This window comes from Gobio gobio (assembly GCF_949357685.1).
Source record: "Gobio gobio genome assembly, chromosome: 10".
NCBI classification, from domain to species: domain Eukaryota; kingdom Metazoa; phylum Chordata; class Actinopteri; order Cypriniformes; family Gobionidae; genus Gobio; species Gobio gobio.
Window position 1 is genome coordinate 29,840,933 of NC_137116.1, and position 17,156 is coordinate 29,858,088.

The window sequence follows — 17,156 nt, forward strand, 5'->3', positions numbered from 1 at the left end:
AGTCACATGTGGCTGCTTTCTTCCAGGAAGGAGGATGGGCTGAATGAGCATGTGTAGTATGAGTATCATAGCTCACTCCTGATTGAAGGAATAAGCCATGTTGCAACTGTCCCCACTCATGATATATGCATTCTGAGAGTGAAACAGTGTTATTTTAGTATAACAAATCATTGATATACTATTATAGTTTTTGTTAATACTAAAAAAAAAGTTAGATTAGGTTTTATTGTAATATTTTGTTTTCATTTTAAATGTTTAGTAATTTTGTTGTGTTTTTGTAATTTGTATTAGTTCTTTTTATGTCTAGCTAAATAGTTTTTTTATTGTTTTAGTTTATTTAGTTTTTGTTATTTTAGTAGGCCTACCTCAACTTAAACTAAACAAAAGTTAGTAAGTTTAGGTTTTTAAATGTTTGATTTTAGGTAGTCTATTTAATCTTCAAGTATTAAAAAATATATTTATATATATATTTTTACTATCTTATAGTAAAAGAAATGCATTGGGAAAAGTGCACCTTTAGTATTCTAAAATATTCTTGAAAGAAAAAAAAAAATCCCAATTGGATCCCATTAATAATTCTGTAGAAATGCTACAGGATATTTATTGTCCTATAAAACAATTCCTATTGGAATCCTATAGGAATTAATGGTTCCAAAATATGATAGAAATTCTAATTAGAATCCTTATTGGAATCATTGTTTTTTTTTGACAAGGGTGATTTCACCCTGCCATGCAGATGAGAAATGATAAAATGATAGTCATAATTTAAAACAATAACAAAACTACTTGCAGCATATTTTCAGTGCTTTCTAAAATGTTTTTTTTTTTTTTAAATAATCTTTGATATCTTTAATCAATAATTGTATTCATAGTTTCAGTAAGTGCAATTACTGCATTGTATCAGTGCATTAAACAATATTCAGTTGCTATTATTGTATGATATTATAGACAGAAGTCGGTTAATAACCGACTATAAAAAATGTTCAGTTGCCTTCCTCAAGGGGGCGCACACGGCTCCTCCATTGAGCTGCATTCACAAGACATTTTCTGGGCATTTAGTTATATTTTATTTTGTTCTATACAAATTGTGTAGAAGAAAGGTAAGGACCAGCAAAAACACACTTGTGAAGCTTTCATTTCATTCTGTCATGCCAATGAGAAATAATAAATCCAATTTTAGCTGAGTTACAAGATTGAAAAGGCTATACATGCTTGCCCCATAAAGAGTAAATCTAACTAGAGACAAGATAGAAGTTCCGAGCTCTTAAAATTTGGAATAGTTCAGAAAACAAAACAAAGACAAACTCAGCTAATCCTGTAACTGTTCTTACACAATAAGAAACAATGAGTGCTTTACACATTTTTATTTGGCAAATGCTCATTTTCTATTTGACAAATACTTGCCGAGGGTACAGAAAAGTGAACCGGTGGGAGATTGTCGAGAAGTGCCATTAATAAAACACGGGTCATCCCCCAAACTCTAATTTTATAAAATAATAAAATATGAAAGTAAGGCTTCTTTTAACCCCCATTAAGTGGGGATAGTTAAACGATTCACAGCCCAGACACGTATAGGATAAAAATACATTTTTGTAAAAATATTTTGAAATAAAAAATGCTCTGACTTTTCTTTATCAGAACTACTTCACCATGAAAAAAGCACAGAAAATAAAATGTCTGCCATTAAACAGTACCAGTAAAGTACCTCTAGTTTTAAAAATAGAACCTTTGGCCATAAGGACAAAAAAATTACTTTTCAAAGGCTTATTATCAAACACGCATGTGTACATATTTAAAAATAATAAAACACTTAACCAACTTAACAAAAGATATAAGATGTGTACACACAAGTGGAGGTGGCCTGAATAATTTTAAATATTCCAAAATCTTCCAAATTTCTTTACAGTAGATGTGCAAAAACCTATCAAATATTTTACTCTAAAGATTAATTCAGACTATAATTGTAAACAAGTTATACCAGCCTCTGTTTATAATAGCCTCTTCACAGCAAAAGGCTTTTATATAAATATCTCTTTAAAAAAAAAAAAATCCACATTTTGTAATCACACAATCAAAACATGCTGAACAAACAGAGAAAATAATATACAATATTTATGATATAGATCTTGAGCTGTCTGGTCTCAATGGCCTAAACAGCAGCCACGTAAATATGATTTCATGTGGCCTGGCACATAAATGATTGAAATAAATCCAGACGCAACTCACTGTTTGGCTGAATTACAAAATGAAAAATGAAAAATTTTTTAGAAACAGGTTTTAGGAAAACGAAATGTTCCACAAAATGTTATACATTCTTTTCAGTGACACTTTCAAGCTGCGTTTAAAAATACAAACTTAAGTAAATTCTCACACTTGAAAGTTAACCCTGGGTTATCTTGTTTCGTGTTTCACACTGCTCATGATTCAGGGTTAAGACTTAATCCTGGGAGTTTATTAATAGGGTTGGGTATTGTGAACCCGTGAATTTGATTTCGATTCCACTTTTTGATTCCTGTGTGTGCATTTTAATGTGGACATTCAAGCGCAAGAGTACGCGAAAGAGAACTAAATTCGGCTCACGCAATTTTTTTGTAAGCGCTGTTTTTTCCTGCAGCGCACACATCCAAAGCACGAGCACACTTGAACGGACAAATATGCACAGAATTATTTCAAAATATCCTCATAAACAAAAGAAAACGCACATGTAACACTAACAGTATATTCATATTGGATCCGTGCATTCAGTCTTAAGTCCCGTTCACACCAAGGACGATAACTATAAAGTTAATGATAAAGATATAGTTCTACAAATCTTTCTGAATATTAAAGAATAGCAGAACATCACGGCTAAAACAATTACGGCACTGAGAAACGATATCTTGGGAATCACTTTCAGAACGATTTTATCCAGCTGGTGAACAATAAAAACATTGAAAGCCAATCATAATCCACTTCAGTACTGATGAACTCAGTACAAACTAAAACGGCAAGAATGAAATGGCTCCAAATGTCACATTCTCTGTCACAATTTGACATTTGACTAAATTGCTTAAAGGGATAGTTCACCCAAAAATGAAAATTAGCCCATGATTTACTCACCCTCAAGTCATCCGAGGTGTATATGACATTCTTCTTTCAAACGAATAAAATCTGAGTTATATTAAAAATGTTCTGGCTAATCCAAGCATTATAATGGCAGTAATAGTTGCTCGGTTTTTGAAGTCCATAAAAAATAATTCTGTCTGTCAAATAATGTGCTCCACACGGCTCCGGGGTGTTAATAAAGGCCTTCTGAAGCAAATCGATGTGTTTGTGTAAGAAAAATATCCATATTTAAAAATGTATTTAATTTTTTTCTTTGGCTCTGCATCAGCCGTCCCCACGCCATCACTTCCCGCGAATAAGGTCAAAATACATGCAAAATACTGGCGCGATCATAGATATAAACATAGATTCCTCATTAGTGCCTGTGCGGATCGGTCGAATGAGGCATCTACGTATATATATATCTTTGATCGCGCTAGTATTTTGACCTTATTCGCCGGAAGTTATGGCGCTGGGAATACTAGATGACATTCGTCTGATAAGAGGTAAAAAAATTACATAAATACTGTTCGGTTTCTCGCAGAAACCGATCGTTTCGTGTCTTAAGACATCAATGTGTCGCCACGAGCCGCATGGTTTAATAAGGATTTGTATGTCAATGTGTTTTTACTCTCATACTCTAAAATATCCCCATTGACATGCATTATACGACTATCACACTGCAACGGTTGGAGTTAAAAATCGTCATTTGTGTTCGACTGAAGAAACAAAGACACCTACATCTTGGATGCCCTGGGGGTAAGACATAAAAATTTCGTTTTTGGGTGAACTATCCTTTTAATCCTGCTTCTAAATTACAAGTGTAAGACTTGTACCTGGGGTTAAAAGCTTGCTTTAGGGTGTCGACAAGTGCCTTGAAACGTGCAGCATTATTCAATGTGTTGACGTAATTTCCACTGAAAAAGGAAGAGAGGGTGAGACATATCGAACGCTCGGCCAAAGCCATTGAGCTCGGTAAAGCTGCAGTTTCCTTCTAATATCGAACCGCTTCTCCTCATAATCTCCTCCATATCGCTTTAAAATATTGCATTCTGTGCAGAATTCAAATGGGTCCGATATGTTTTGTGGTCTGCGCCGACTCGCGCATATGATCCACTCTGTGTTTTCTCTGGACTGTGTCTCTGATGTCTCTTTGTTTGTGTGTGAGGTGTGTGTGTGTGCGTGCGTGCGTGCATTGCGGCGGTTTGCGTGACACTAACATGAAACCACACTTCATTCGCCTGAATCGTTGCCAATCCCCTATTTAGTGCACTGTGTGCCATTCACCATGCAGAAAATAATAAATGTGTGAATAAGTGACCGATTTCAGCAGCAGCTTCACCGTCTATTTATAGTGTAGGGGGCAGGATGATTTTAGATTCTAGAAAAATATCATTGATTACATTGTGAATTCATGGGGACTTTAAGTGCAGCCTTTTAAATCACTTCCATGGTAAATCTCTGAGGCATTTAATCACGTTTAAATCAACGGTATGCTTATATTTAGACTTATCCGAATTATACAGTTAAGATGAAAAGAAGATTAATCTATTATCATAACACTGAAAAACATTATTAAAACTTGCTACGCATTTGGATGTAACAATTTGGCCTAACAGTAAACCGAAACTGAACTGTAACAACTGAACAGCTCTGGTAAGCTTCAATGAACTACCGACTCGGTAACTGTCACTGTTTTTGACCGACACTTTCTAAGCTGGAAGCATCCAAAGCGCCCAAAACGTAATGAAAAGTTCAGCAAGTTCAGACAACCAAAAGCAGCAGGGAATTTTGTATTTGCAACAAAAGGATTTCTTTAAAACTGAATTTCTTACTATTATTTGTGGCCGAACAGATGATGGCAGTTACAATAGCGTGGTGGTACAAATGTCAAGGCTTGAATGTAAAAAGAAAAAGAAAAACACAAGTCATCACGATACTGTGATACTATTGCAGGATCCCTGATTCCCATCATCTAGAGTCTATTAATTTGTGACAACATTCCATATTTTGGGAAAGTGTTTGGTGTGAAAACAAGGACTCATCTAAGTGTGAAGACTAAGCAAAATTTGCATCTCCCCTGTTATCCAGTTGGTTTTGCATCTGTGTGATTTTGGCCAGAACCTCCAACTCCTCGTCCTGCCGCTCTGTTTTGTGGCTGACCAGCGAACGGTAAAAATGCACTGCGAAAATGATAAACACCACGGCAAAGGGCAACATGATGAAGGTAGAGGCCATTGCTGCAGCTTTCCCTGGGCTTATACTAGTTTCATTCTCTTGCCTGGGAGGTTTTTCTAACATCTTCAGAGGAAGGAACTTCACCCAGCAGATAAGAACCACCTCTGTGATAAACAGAAGTGTGCCTATGACGGTGGAGAAGGCCCAGGCCAGCTCGATGTGACGGTGCATCCGCTCGTGTGGCGATTCCTTTATGGAGTTGAGGTTGTGGACGTTGCTCACGGCTTCCAGGTTGGGCAGGATACATGTACTGATCATCAAGGCAAAGAGGTGGACGGCCACCAGCACTGTTGTGCAGGCACTGAAGGCAATCAATAAACCAGGAGGGTAATAGTAATCTTCCTCCAACTGCACTTCCACCATCGCTACCTGGAAACACATTAATTGGTAACATAAGACATCACAGTCAACCTCAACAATTGGTTTAAAGGATTAGTTCACTTTCAAATAAAAATGACTCTGTGATTTACTCACCCTCAAGCCATCCTAGGTGTATACGACATTCTTCTTTCTGATGAACACAATCAGAGTTATATTAATAAATATCCTGATGTTTCCCAGGCAATCTGGCGGAAGCTAGATATTTCACTTTATAAAGTTTTAAATATGGATATTTTTCTTACACAAATACATCGATTCGCTTTTTTTAACCCCCTACAGCTGTGTGGAGTATGTTTATGATGGATGGATGCACTTTTTTGAGCTTCAAACTCTCTGCCGTTATAATACTTGGAAACAACAGGATATGTATTAATATAACTCTGATTGTGTTCATCAGAAAGAAGAAAGTCATATACACCTTGGATGGCTTGAGGGGGAGTAAATCATAGGGTAGTTTTCATTTTAAAGTTAACACATTTTTTAAGATAAAACTTCATTCAATTGTGTTTGATTGATGTTTAGAACATTCAACAAATACATTCAACAAACTTGCAAATTAATTTGAGAAAAACTTAATACATCGGACCACATGCACAACTTTGAAGTTACTCTGAATTATATTATACAAAAAAAATATTCCTATGAGGGTTTTTAAACCAATTTTTTAAACCAATCATTGGCTATTGACATTTCTTTCTGGCATACAACAAAAAAAGAGAAAATCACAAATTTTCATTCAATTAAATTACATGTCAGCATTATTTTAGTATCATTGAAATACTATTCTAGTTTTTTATGAATATTTTGAATTCGTTTTTATTTTGAAATTTTTCCATTTTTTTTCTTTTAGTTAAGGTTTTAGTCATTTGTGTGTTTTATCATTTTTATTCGTTTTTTTTGTTTTAAATATATTTATTAGTTAGTTTGGTATATCAAGTTAAATGAAATGTTGCCTTAGGAACTATCTGAAATAAACATTTGCATTTTGTTTGATTTTATTTCAGTTAACGTTTATTTCATTTAAATTGACAAATATGCTTTTATCAATGGTTTTATTTAACTATAATAACCCTGCTACCACATATTGTTAGATTAAAACATTAATGCTTGCATCCAATGTGTGGATCCAAATTCCAATCTGGATTTGGACACTCAAAAAAATGAACTTTCACTGTTGTTAGTCGCACTCAAATCATACTTGTTCACATGACTTAAAGAGCACCTATCATGGCATTTAAAATGTTCCAAATATTGTTTTAGAAGTCCCCAACAACAGTTTTGCATGCATGCAATGACAAAAAAGACTTTAGTTTTCTTATAATATGCATTTATTTTTACCTGTTTTGACAGCGATTCTCAAATGATTCCTTTAGTGATTCACTTTTCAAAACCCCGCCTTTACGTGACGCTAATCTGCGGTGATTGGTCCGATGACCCAGTCAGTTGTGATTGGTATAAGGCTTGTTTGAGATGCGCCTCGCCTCGCCTGAAATTCAGCCGAGACTAGGCGGCTGCAGTGAGGGGAGGAGTGAAAAAAGTGCAGGCAAGCCGGACAGTTCTCTCTTCTCGTAGTGGATCAGACACCTGCGAGATCAAAGGCGGATATCGCGGGATTCACACTCGTGCGCTTTGTTGCTGATAAACTGGATGTAATTTAAGTTCTGTTACTTTTATATGAAAATAAATATTATGAACAAGACACCCAAAGTTATTGTTATTTATTTCCATTCGAAAGACGTGTTTATCAATCATTTTGACTTTAATTAGGCCTACATACATGTTTTTATATATATATATTTTATAAATATGACAAAATCACATAACCCACAGAGAGATCGCCTTTGCTAGAGAGTTTGGGAATATTCACACATAAAAACATGATCTCAGAGTTTTAAAATCAAACATTTTAAAAAAAGAACCATACATCACGGTTGTTTAAACCAATAAGCATTCAGCTGTGTCGTCAGCAAGTCGTTTCCCATCATGCTTTTGCTCCGCGCAGTCGGTGGAGAGCAGCTGCGCTCGTCTGCAGAATCCGACACATCCGCCTTTCGCTCGCGAGAGTTTTTTGTCATACGTCAGCATGACATCAGAGCAAGGCGGACCGCCCTCGGACACTTTTCTAACCGGAATGCATCTCGCGCTGATCACCGGTGATCGGTTCTGCGCAGATTTTGCTCATCTCAAACAAGCCTATAGTCTGTGCAGATATTTTCGGAAACGGAACGCCCATCAAAGTCTTATAGTGACAGTAATTTGTTAATATGTGTCAGGAGTTATGAATATGAAAACCGCGTCGGAACCGTTTGATTGTAATATGAGCCTCAGCTGATCTCATTCATAAAAAAACTCCTCTATTCTCCTCACGAAGACTCGCGACAAATCAACATCCCTCAGGGCTTTTAGTTCAAAAGTGTGCAGATGAGGAGACATATTGATAGATTCTCATATGCCTGTGTCAAATTTCTAAACAGAGGAGTATTTTTTATTCAATACTTCCTCAAAATGGGCAGATTTAGCCTAATCATGAGCGATTGAGTCTCTTATGTGTTGTTTTCAATTCATCCTGGCAGCCGGAGGGCGCTCTGTGCACATGTAATCCATATATGGTACAGACAGACGAAGAAGATACCATGTGCCATAATAAAAGTCCATAATAAAAGCTTCCTGAGATCGCGAAACATACATTTGACGACTAATAAACACTCAATCGCGACGATGTATGGTTTGTCTTCAAGCCACTTAGTCTTCAAATGCTCATCCTTGGGCAGATGAAAGAAGTTTGCTTTTGAGTGGCACTTCAGAACACAGCGTCTCGTCTCCATGATGTTTTCTAGTTTTCACTGGCGTCTCGTCGCCATGATGTTTTCTAGTTTTCACTGGCGTCTTGGAGCGTAATAAGTGGGCGTATCGTATTCAAATAACTTGACAAGTTGACGTCATCTAGTCAGAGAAAAAGCTTCGGTCTTCTAACGATTCTTAAAAATTACTCCGAGTCGACTCTTACTTTTGAAAGAAAATAACTATATATACGGTGCACTGTCATATTTCAAGCTATCACAGGATGTTTTTGTTCACTTAGATCTATGTAACACACTACATGAAAGGTAAATTTCAAAATTCCATGATAGGTGCTCTTTAAAAAACTCATGTAACTAAATTAACTTAAATTTACTGAGTTGTTGCTACTAAAAATGAGTATGGTCTATGGTTTACTTAAGTGTTTGTTCTGTAATTTTGTGGTTACCATTATGCAGAAGAGTGGTGCCTGTTTAGGCTGTGGGCACTCATATACACACATTTATTGGTTGGATTTCCTGCCCTCAATTAAAGGATTAGTTCACTTTTAAAGGTCCCATGGCATGGCATTTTTCTATTATTTTATAATGTTTCCTGAGGTGTACTTATATTGTTAGTATGATTTTTACATCATAAAATGTCATAATTTAGAAATAAAAGGCATTTTTTCAATACTGATGTTTGCCCTGTGGCTGAATGCCCTGTTTCAAGAGGCGTGTCTGCTGTGAGACTTCAGTAAAAACGCCCGCTGTTGTGATTGGCTGACATCTTTGCATTTGAAATGAGCGGAGGGGGCGTGGTTTAACGAGGTCTACGAGGCACGAGCTGCTGCCAGAGAGACGGATGGACCTGAGTTCACTTCACATCAGTTCTGTCAGTCTCAGTTCAGTGAACTGTTATAGTTACAACATATACTTCAGGTTATTAGTCTATTTCTAGTCGGAGTGACTGTCACTCATGTCAGAAAGTTAGTAACTTTAGTAAATTATGGATCAGCGCTGACTGGAGACGCAAACCGTTTAGAACGATTCAGTCCGATTTGGTGAACTGATTCGGTTCACTAAAAAAAAACGGTTCAAAAGAAAGATCGTTCGCTAACCGGACATCACTAATGTACCAGAGACTGAGCTCAGCGATTGCTAACAAAATTATTTATAGTAACTACTGAGTTATGAGAGCGCTGTCTGTCAGCGCGAGTTTATTGTGTTTGTATCTGAGAGTTCTGAATAAACACGAGTCCCAGTCACACCGAGTCCGTCTTCATCATTATTACCAACTTTGTAACACATGCAAAGTACCATTACAGCTGTCGAGATGAACGAGTTACGAGTAAGTGTTGATAATAGCATTATTTTTAGGCGTCAGTGCGCGTGCGCTGTGTACTCAATGCAATGCGCGTGCATTGAGTACACAGCGCAAACAAAGACACAACAGCATTAATCGAATGTAATCCAGTTTATTGTGGGGAAAGCTGCCTAGCCCGGATATGCTCACGCTTACCCCCCTTCTGCTTAATCTCGCGCCGTGTATGGTGCCTCCGCTGTGGGCCAGATGCAGTATTGGGGGTCGGGGATGTTGAAGGCCGACCGGCCCGTGCAGCCCGAGCCTCGGCGTGTGTGAGGTTTATCTCTAAAGATGTGACTCTGCTGATGTTGAGCAGAAACGACTGTATGCACATTTTAGAACAGATAGACCCGACGAGGACGTACAAAAACACTGACCCCCAAGATAGAAAACACCGTTCTGTCGGGAGAGAGAGAAGCCGCAGTGTGTGCACGAATAATAAATAATTAGCTACACATCAGAAATCACTGATCACAGATCAGAAGGAACTGAAAAAAGACTTCTGTTTTCATTTGTACATCCAAACACTGAGAAACTGCCAGCGTTCACTCGTTCACAAGCAATGATCTCTCGAGCGCTTGCATGGACGTGCCAGATTCTCTGGGTGGAGGAAAGGGAGGTAACCGTTCCTGCTTGGACGTCAAACCAGGAGACTTCAGGATTGGTTCGTCTGGGCTGTCATTTTCTCAAAGGCAGAGAAAGACAGCCAGAACTTGGGTTTACACCGATCAACATTTATATCCACTTGGGGACAATATTCAGGCTAGGGGAACTCATATTAATGTTGAAAAACCTCACAAAATGAAAATTTCATGCCATGGGACCTTTAAATAAATTTTTGCTGATAATTTACTCACCCCCATGTTATCCAAAATGTCCATGTCTTTCTTTCTGCAGTCAAAAAGAAATTAAGGTTTTTGATGAAAACATTCCAGGATTTTTCTCCATATAATGGACTTCAATGGGCTCCAAACGGTTCAAGGTCCAAATGACAGTTTCAGTACAAAACGATACCAGACGATGAGTAAGGGTCTTATCTAGCGAAACGATCAGTTTCTGCGAGAAACCGAGCAGTATTTATGCTATTATTTTACTTCTTATCAGACGAACGTGATCATCTCTGAGCTCAGCCATAACTTCCGCTAAGTGAGGTCAAAATACGAGCGTGGTCATAGATATATCGATCGTAGATTCCTCATTCTATTGATCCGTGCAAGCGCTAATGAGGTATGTACGTATACATATATGACCACGCTCGTATTTTGCGTGAAGTTATGGCGGAGCTCAGTGATGATCACGTTCATCTGATAAGAGGTAAAATAATAGCATAAATACTGTTCGGTTTCTCGCAGAAACTGATCGTTTTGTTAGATAAGACCCTTATTCATCGTCTGGTATCGTTTGGTATCGTTTAAAGCCCTTTTAAGCTGCACTGAAACTATCATTTGGACCTTGAACCGTTTGGAGCCCATTGAAGTCCATTATATGGAGAAAAATCCTGGAATGTTTTCATCAAAAACCTTAATTTCTTTTCGACTGCAGAAAGAAAGACATGGATATCTTGGATGACATGGGGGTGAGTAAATTATCAGCAAAAGTTTATTTACAAGTGAACTAATCCTTTAAGTTATTTTTGCATTTCGTTTTTTAAAAATATGCTTGTTGTTTTTTAATAGTTTTCCACTTTCACTTGTAGAGCAAGTAGTTCATTTAATAAGGCAAATTAAATCGATAAATGTGTTCACGTAACATAATAAACTTTTCTAAATTTAACATAACATTATTAAGTACCCTGCACAAATAAATATTATGTTACAGTGACAAATTCAAATGGTTTGTATTTACTTAAAGACATTTTGTCAGCTTTACTTGACTTTCTTTTGTTCATATAACTAAATTGTTATTTGTAAAAAAATACTCAATATAGTTGCGTGGAACCACTTGACGCTGCTTTTTTAAGTAAATTCAACAAGTTATTTTTTTGAGTGGATGTGACCAATGAAAATTATATAATCCCAATGTAAATGGATTAAGTAAATACATTTACATTGATTGTATGGAATGAAATTGAGACAAAATATTGCAGAATTTAGCTAATTTTGAATGAGGCTAGACAGCAGCCCAACAAATTACAGTCGGTTATGAAAATTATTTGCAATCGTCAATAGCAGGTTCCAGTTGAAGTGCTCTACTCTTGAGCAGTGAGTACATCTAAATAAAAAAACTACCACTGAAATGAGTAATTATGTTTACAGCAATCTCTAAAGACACAGGAGTTTATGAACTTCCTGCCACTCCTATACATTTTGATTTCCTGTTCTGCTGTGCTTGTAGAAAAGAAACTAAGGTCAAGCACAATAATCACCGTAGGAAAGAATATTACACCTTTTGCCAATGGCTTTACATACACATATGTCCGGAAAATCATTTCTGGTTCCCAGGTGGATTGAGGGTCTTGATTCAGCAGGGAAGCAGTAGTTATGAGAACAAAATAAATATGCTTATCAACTTATGCTTAATATGCTTAAAAGGGGAACAGACAATGCTTCCCATATCTTTTGTCATTGTAACCAAAGGCGGTGGTGCGTTCAATCAAACTCTACAGGTTTTCAGTGTAAATTTATCTCTATAATATGAACTCTTTAAGTTTTTGCATGACATGTTACTTTTGTATGATAAACAAATTTTGTGTAGGGTCAACACCACTTGAATTCTATCTATAAGCACTAAAGCTAAAAGTTTTTGTGTATTGTGAAGAACTCTAGAAGAACTCTAAATACCATCAGGGAATTGCTTTATTCATCTAAAACACAAAAGTCAATGTCTATAAAAAAAAAAGTCAAGTCAACTTTGTATAGTGTTGCTCACAATACAACTTTACAGAAATTCTAATTGTCCATATTTAGCAGTTTAATATTTTACACATCACTTAATGTAATTTTATTTAAAATTAAAACATAAATACTTAACCCATAGTTCTATTTCACATTGAATTATTTTGTAATGCACTTTTATCAGTTTACTTAACACAACTCTGTCAAAGGAAGCACATTTCCTGTTGCCATGATGTAATGTCATGAAACGGATCTTCAAGAAAACGGAAACTGAAGATACTGGGGCCCTTAAAGGATTAGTTCACTTTCAAATAAACTTTTGCTTATAATTTACTCACCCCCTTGTCATCCAAGATATCCATGTCTTTCTGTCTTCAGTCGAAAAGAAATGAAGATTTTTGATGAAAAGATTTCAGGATATTTCTCCATATAATGGAAGTCAATAGACCCCAAACGGTTCAAGGTCCAAATGAGAGGTTCAGTACAGCTTCAAAAGGGCTTTAAACCACATCAAACGGTACCAGACGATCAATAAGGGTCTTATCTAGCGAAACGATCTGTCATTTTTTTTTTAAAGCTACACTGTTTGATATTTTCCCCCATCTAGTGGTGAAAAGGTATATGACCATCCAGTGAATTTTAGTTTCTGTTCCTCTCAATTCCGATTTCGTTTCAACTCCTACGGTGGCCGATTTAGTCCAAGATTAACATGGCTTCCAGTTCGACCTCGTCCACATTCGACACGGTGCCTGTGGGATATTCTGTGCGCAGTGGGATGGTTGGAACTCAACTGGCCTAATTATTCGGCTAGAAAGAACTGCAGCTAATCCAGAGTGAACTTTGATGATAGTAATGTTTATTCAGTCATCCAATTGCAAGGCATAAACAGGTTTGCGTGGATATGTACATAAATGTGGTTTCTGTGAGAGAACAAATAAGGATGGTAAATATACATACACAGTTAAGAACTGTATAACTATACTTATAAGTTACATTTGTATAATGTAACCGTAAACCAGAGCTTATTGTACCATAGGCGCTAAATGCAGCTGCATTAAAAGGAGCGGAGCTGCTGCTGCTAACAAGCAGTGTCCGGTTACAAAAGTATGTGCGCCGCTTTAACGTTAGCACTGCAGTGCGCTCTGTATAACAATTGTTAAAATGCCGATCAGACCTGATACATATTTCCATCAAAATACATTACAAGCAAATATTCTCTATAAACGAATAAACATTGTTGACAACAAAATAACTGAATGATTATTCAAATAGGTGAGCATTACGCTATTGTATGTTGACACAAAAATACTTCTGAGGTGACATCAACTGAATTACGCGATGACACACTCTGAAACACATCTACAATGACAATAACTATTATTACTTACGGAGTTATTAACGCACAGAAATACCACACAAGGAAAAACAGACTTTTGAGGAATAAACAAGCCAGGAAAACTCTGTATAACTCTGTTACTGGACGCTGCTGAGATGAAAACTCTCTGCACATGCACCAGACAAGTTTGAACAAGTTGACGCGCACATGCGCGAGGCAGGGAATTTTGTACAGTGCCATCAAGTATTAAAACCGGTTAAAACGCGAAAGGCGAAGTTTGAATTTACGGGTATGTCCCTCTTTGGCTAATGTACTTTCAAGATGGAGGGGCAACATGGCGACCACCGTTAGATCCCATTACCTTATGTATTTTCAATGGCATATTATAAACTTACGAGAATACTTTATTACTTGAAAGAAGTAAATATACATTAATGAGCACATATATTTTTGAAAGAACTAAGTGTTTTTAGCCAAGAATAGACTAAAAAAGTTACACAGTGTAGCTTTAATAGATAAAGTTTAAGTTTTATAAGCACAAATGCTCGCCTTGCTCTGTTCAGTGATGCGCTCTCGTGACGTCACGTAAAACGCAATTATGTTGAAAAGGTCACGCTAGACGCAGGCGCAAAGACGTTTGAATATGTGGATATGGTCCTCCTTCCGCTCATTTGTAAACACTGACTCAGTACTTCCGCCTGCGTCTAGCGTGACCTTTTCAACGTAATTGCGTTTTACGTGACGTCACGAGCGCGCATCAATGAACAGAGCTAGGCGAGCATTTGTGCTTATAAAACTTAAACTTTATCTATTTAAAAAAAAAGACAGATCGTTTCGCTAGATAAGACCCTTTTGGATCGTCTGGTACGGTTTGATGTCGTTTAAAGCCCTTTTGAAGCTGTACTGAAACTATCATTTGGACCTTGAACCGTTTGGGGTCTATTGACTTCCATTATATGGAGAAATATCCTGAAATCTTTTCATCAAAAATCTTTATTTCTTTTCGACTGAAGACAGAAAGACAAGGATATCTTACATTTACATTTACATTTATGCATTTGGCAGACGCTTTTATCCAAAGCGACTTACATTGCATTCAAGGTACACATTTTACATTTTGTCAATTCTTGGATGACAAGGGGGTGAGTAAATTATAAGCAAAAGTTTATTTGAAAGTGAACTAATCCTTTAACAACATTCACAGTAACTGCAGTTGTTGCCAAAACGCATAGCTAATACCGTTATTGTTACTACTTACAATCATAATTATTAATATGACACCTCCTCACAACATTGTAAGAAGTTTAAAAATGAAGACCTCTTTATTTTACTGTATAACAATTACCATAGTAATTTTGGTATTTTGTGTTTGGTCACACTGATTACCCAAAGATTACTGTGGTAAGAGACAAAACAAGAGAAATTTACCTGGGGGGTATTCCAGAAAGCAGGGTATGTTCAAGGGTAAATAAGCGGATAACCTCAACTTCCGGTTCCAAAAACGGAGGTAACTTTCAGGATATGTAAGTAACCATGGCAACTCACTCTCTGAACATAACCTGCTCCGGAGGTATTCAGATGTGTTTTATATAGCTAATTATTAATGTAACCAAATTTGTTTCAGTTATATAATATACAATATTATATATTAACTCTAAAGAATTAGAATAAATAAAAATAAGTTTGAATGTTAATTAAATTTAAATATATTTATTATTTATTTTATTGTCATCTCACACATGGATCTGCATTCAATTAATTAGCATCAAACAAACAATATAATCCTTATTTTCAGTGAATAAAGATTACTTATTAAAAGAAAACATTAAAAAAACTATTGCATATAACCACCAAATAGGTGGTTGTGTGCACTAAGTAGGTTATGTAAACTGCCATTAAACAAAAGAAGATGAACAAATGCTTTTTTTAAGCGTCTGTTTCCATTGTGAATCGTCGATTCGTCGCTCTGTTGAGAATGCCTTGTGTGTTAAGCGGGAACATTGACTGAACTTACTCCGGGACTCGTTTTTGGAACCAGCATACCTCGGGTTTGGGTTAATCAACCAAGAGTTCAAGGTATATGGGACAGTAAGTTAACCTTGCTTTCTGGAATACCCCCCTGCAATGTCAATTGAATTTAGAGGTGTTTTGATTCTAAATTCATCCGTGTTTTTCAAATGAATCTTTTAAATGAACGAATCGTTCTCGTTTACTCCCATGCACCGACTCATGTTTTTTTGGTTCACTCAACGCATTTGAGGCGTTCCTGCCTTCAAAGACAGATTACAGCGGTAGCCAATAGCATTCGAGTCCGTGTTGTGAAGCAACATTTCATTGGTTGTGCTAGCTGAACGAATACGCCCCCTTTACTGAACAAGTTGCTGTTTTGCACGAGATTCGGAGCAGCGATGAAAGGGATAACTCTTTAGTGAACTAACTGAATGAACTCAGACAATTAAAAGATGCTTTTTGGAGTTTATTAATGGATCATCAGGTATGCAAATAGATTGAGGGAATGATTCAATATTCCTAACTAACAAATATACACCACACATTTGTCGCCCCCTACTGACATACCGCTGTAAAGTACAGAAAGGGCCACTGAATCATTGAACGGGAAGGAATCTAACTGATTCAAAAGATTCGAGTCACTGGAATGAATCAAAATCCCCAGCACTGAGACAGAGCACCACCACAGACGAACACTTTTGAGAGTTATGTCGATGTACGACAAACAAGGCTAGTGTAAAAGGCTAAACTCGCTAGCCCTCTGATTAACTTACGCTATATCCATGACAGATGTCGTTTGCACATCAAAGTGATTGACATGTCACGCGTCATATTACAACGCTATAACTCCGGAAAACTTGCCAGGCTTCCAAGCAATGTACGTTTCGTTTTTACATACAAAGTGTCAAGTAAATGAATTGTATTAACTCACCATAGCAAAGCCGGAGAGCAGGGCAGAGGTTCTGCTGGTTGCTTTAAGTTTAGCTCGACTCAAGTAAAGTTTTCTCCATGACAAAGCTTGAAGTGAGTGCTCGTTGGAACTCATTACGCTCGTTTGGATGTTAGTTTAAAAGTTATGAAACGTTATGTTTTAATCTGAGATCGCCTTTGTATCTTCTTGATTACCCTTC

At 36.8% G+C, this 17,156-nt stretch overlaps 1 protein-coding gene across 1 annotated transcript; it reads right to left on the bottom strand.

Annotated features, from left to right (window-relative positions):
• Positions 1-1,350: 1,350 nt before the first annotated feature.
• Positions 1,351-17,090, bottom strand: orai1a (ORAI calcium release-activated calcium modulator 1a). The gene is made up of 2 exons (XM_079827487.1): positions 16,958-17,090; positions 1,351-5,691 (listed from the first exon to the last, which is right to left on the bottom strand). The coding sequence occupies exons 1-2, from the start codon at positions 17,069-17,071 to the stop codon at positions 5,143-5,145; spliced, it is 663 nt and encodes a 220-aa protein (XP_079683613.1). The 5' UTR covers positions 17,072-17,090; the 3' UTR covers positions 1,351-5,142.
• Between the last annotated feature and the right edge of the window lie 66 nt (positions 17,091-17,156).

What these genes read in the sequence shown, in the direction of transcription:
- orai1a (XM_079827487.1), bottom strand. Translation starts at nt 17,071, where the DNA reads ATGAGTTCCAACGAGCACTCACTTCAAGCTTTGTCATGGAGAAAACTT. An exon ending in TGCTCTCCGGCTTTGCTATG is followed by an intron (nt 5,692 to 16,957) that starts GTGAGTTAATAC and finishes ATGTGTTTCCAG; the next exon opens with GTAGCGATGGTGGAAGTGCA.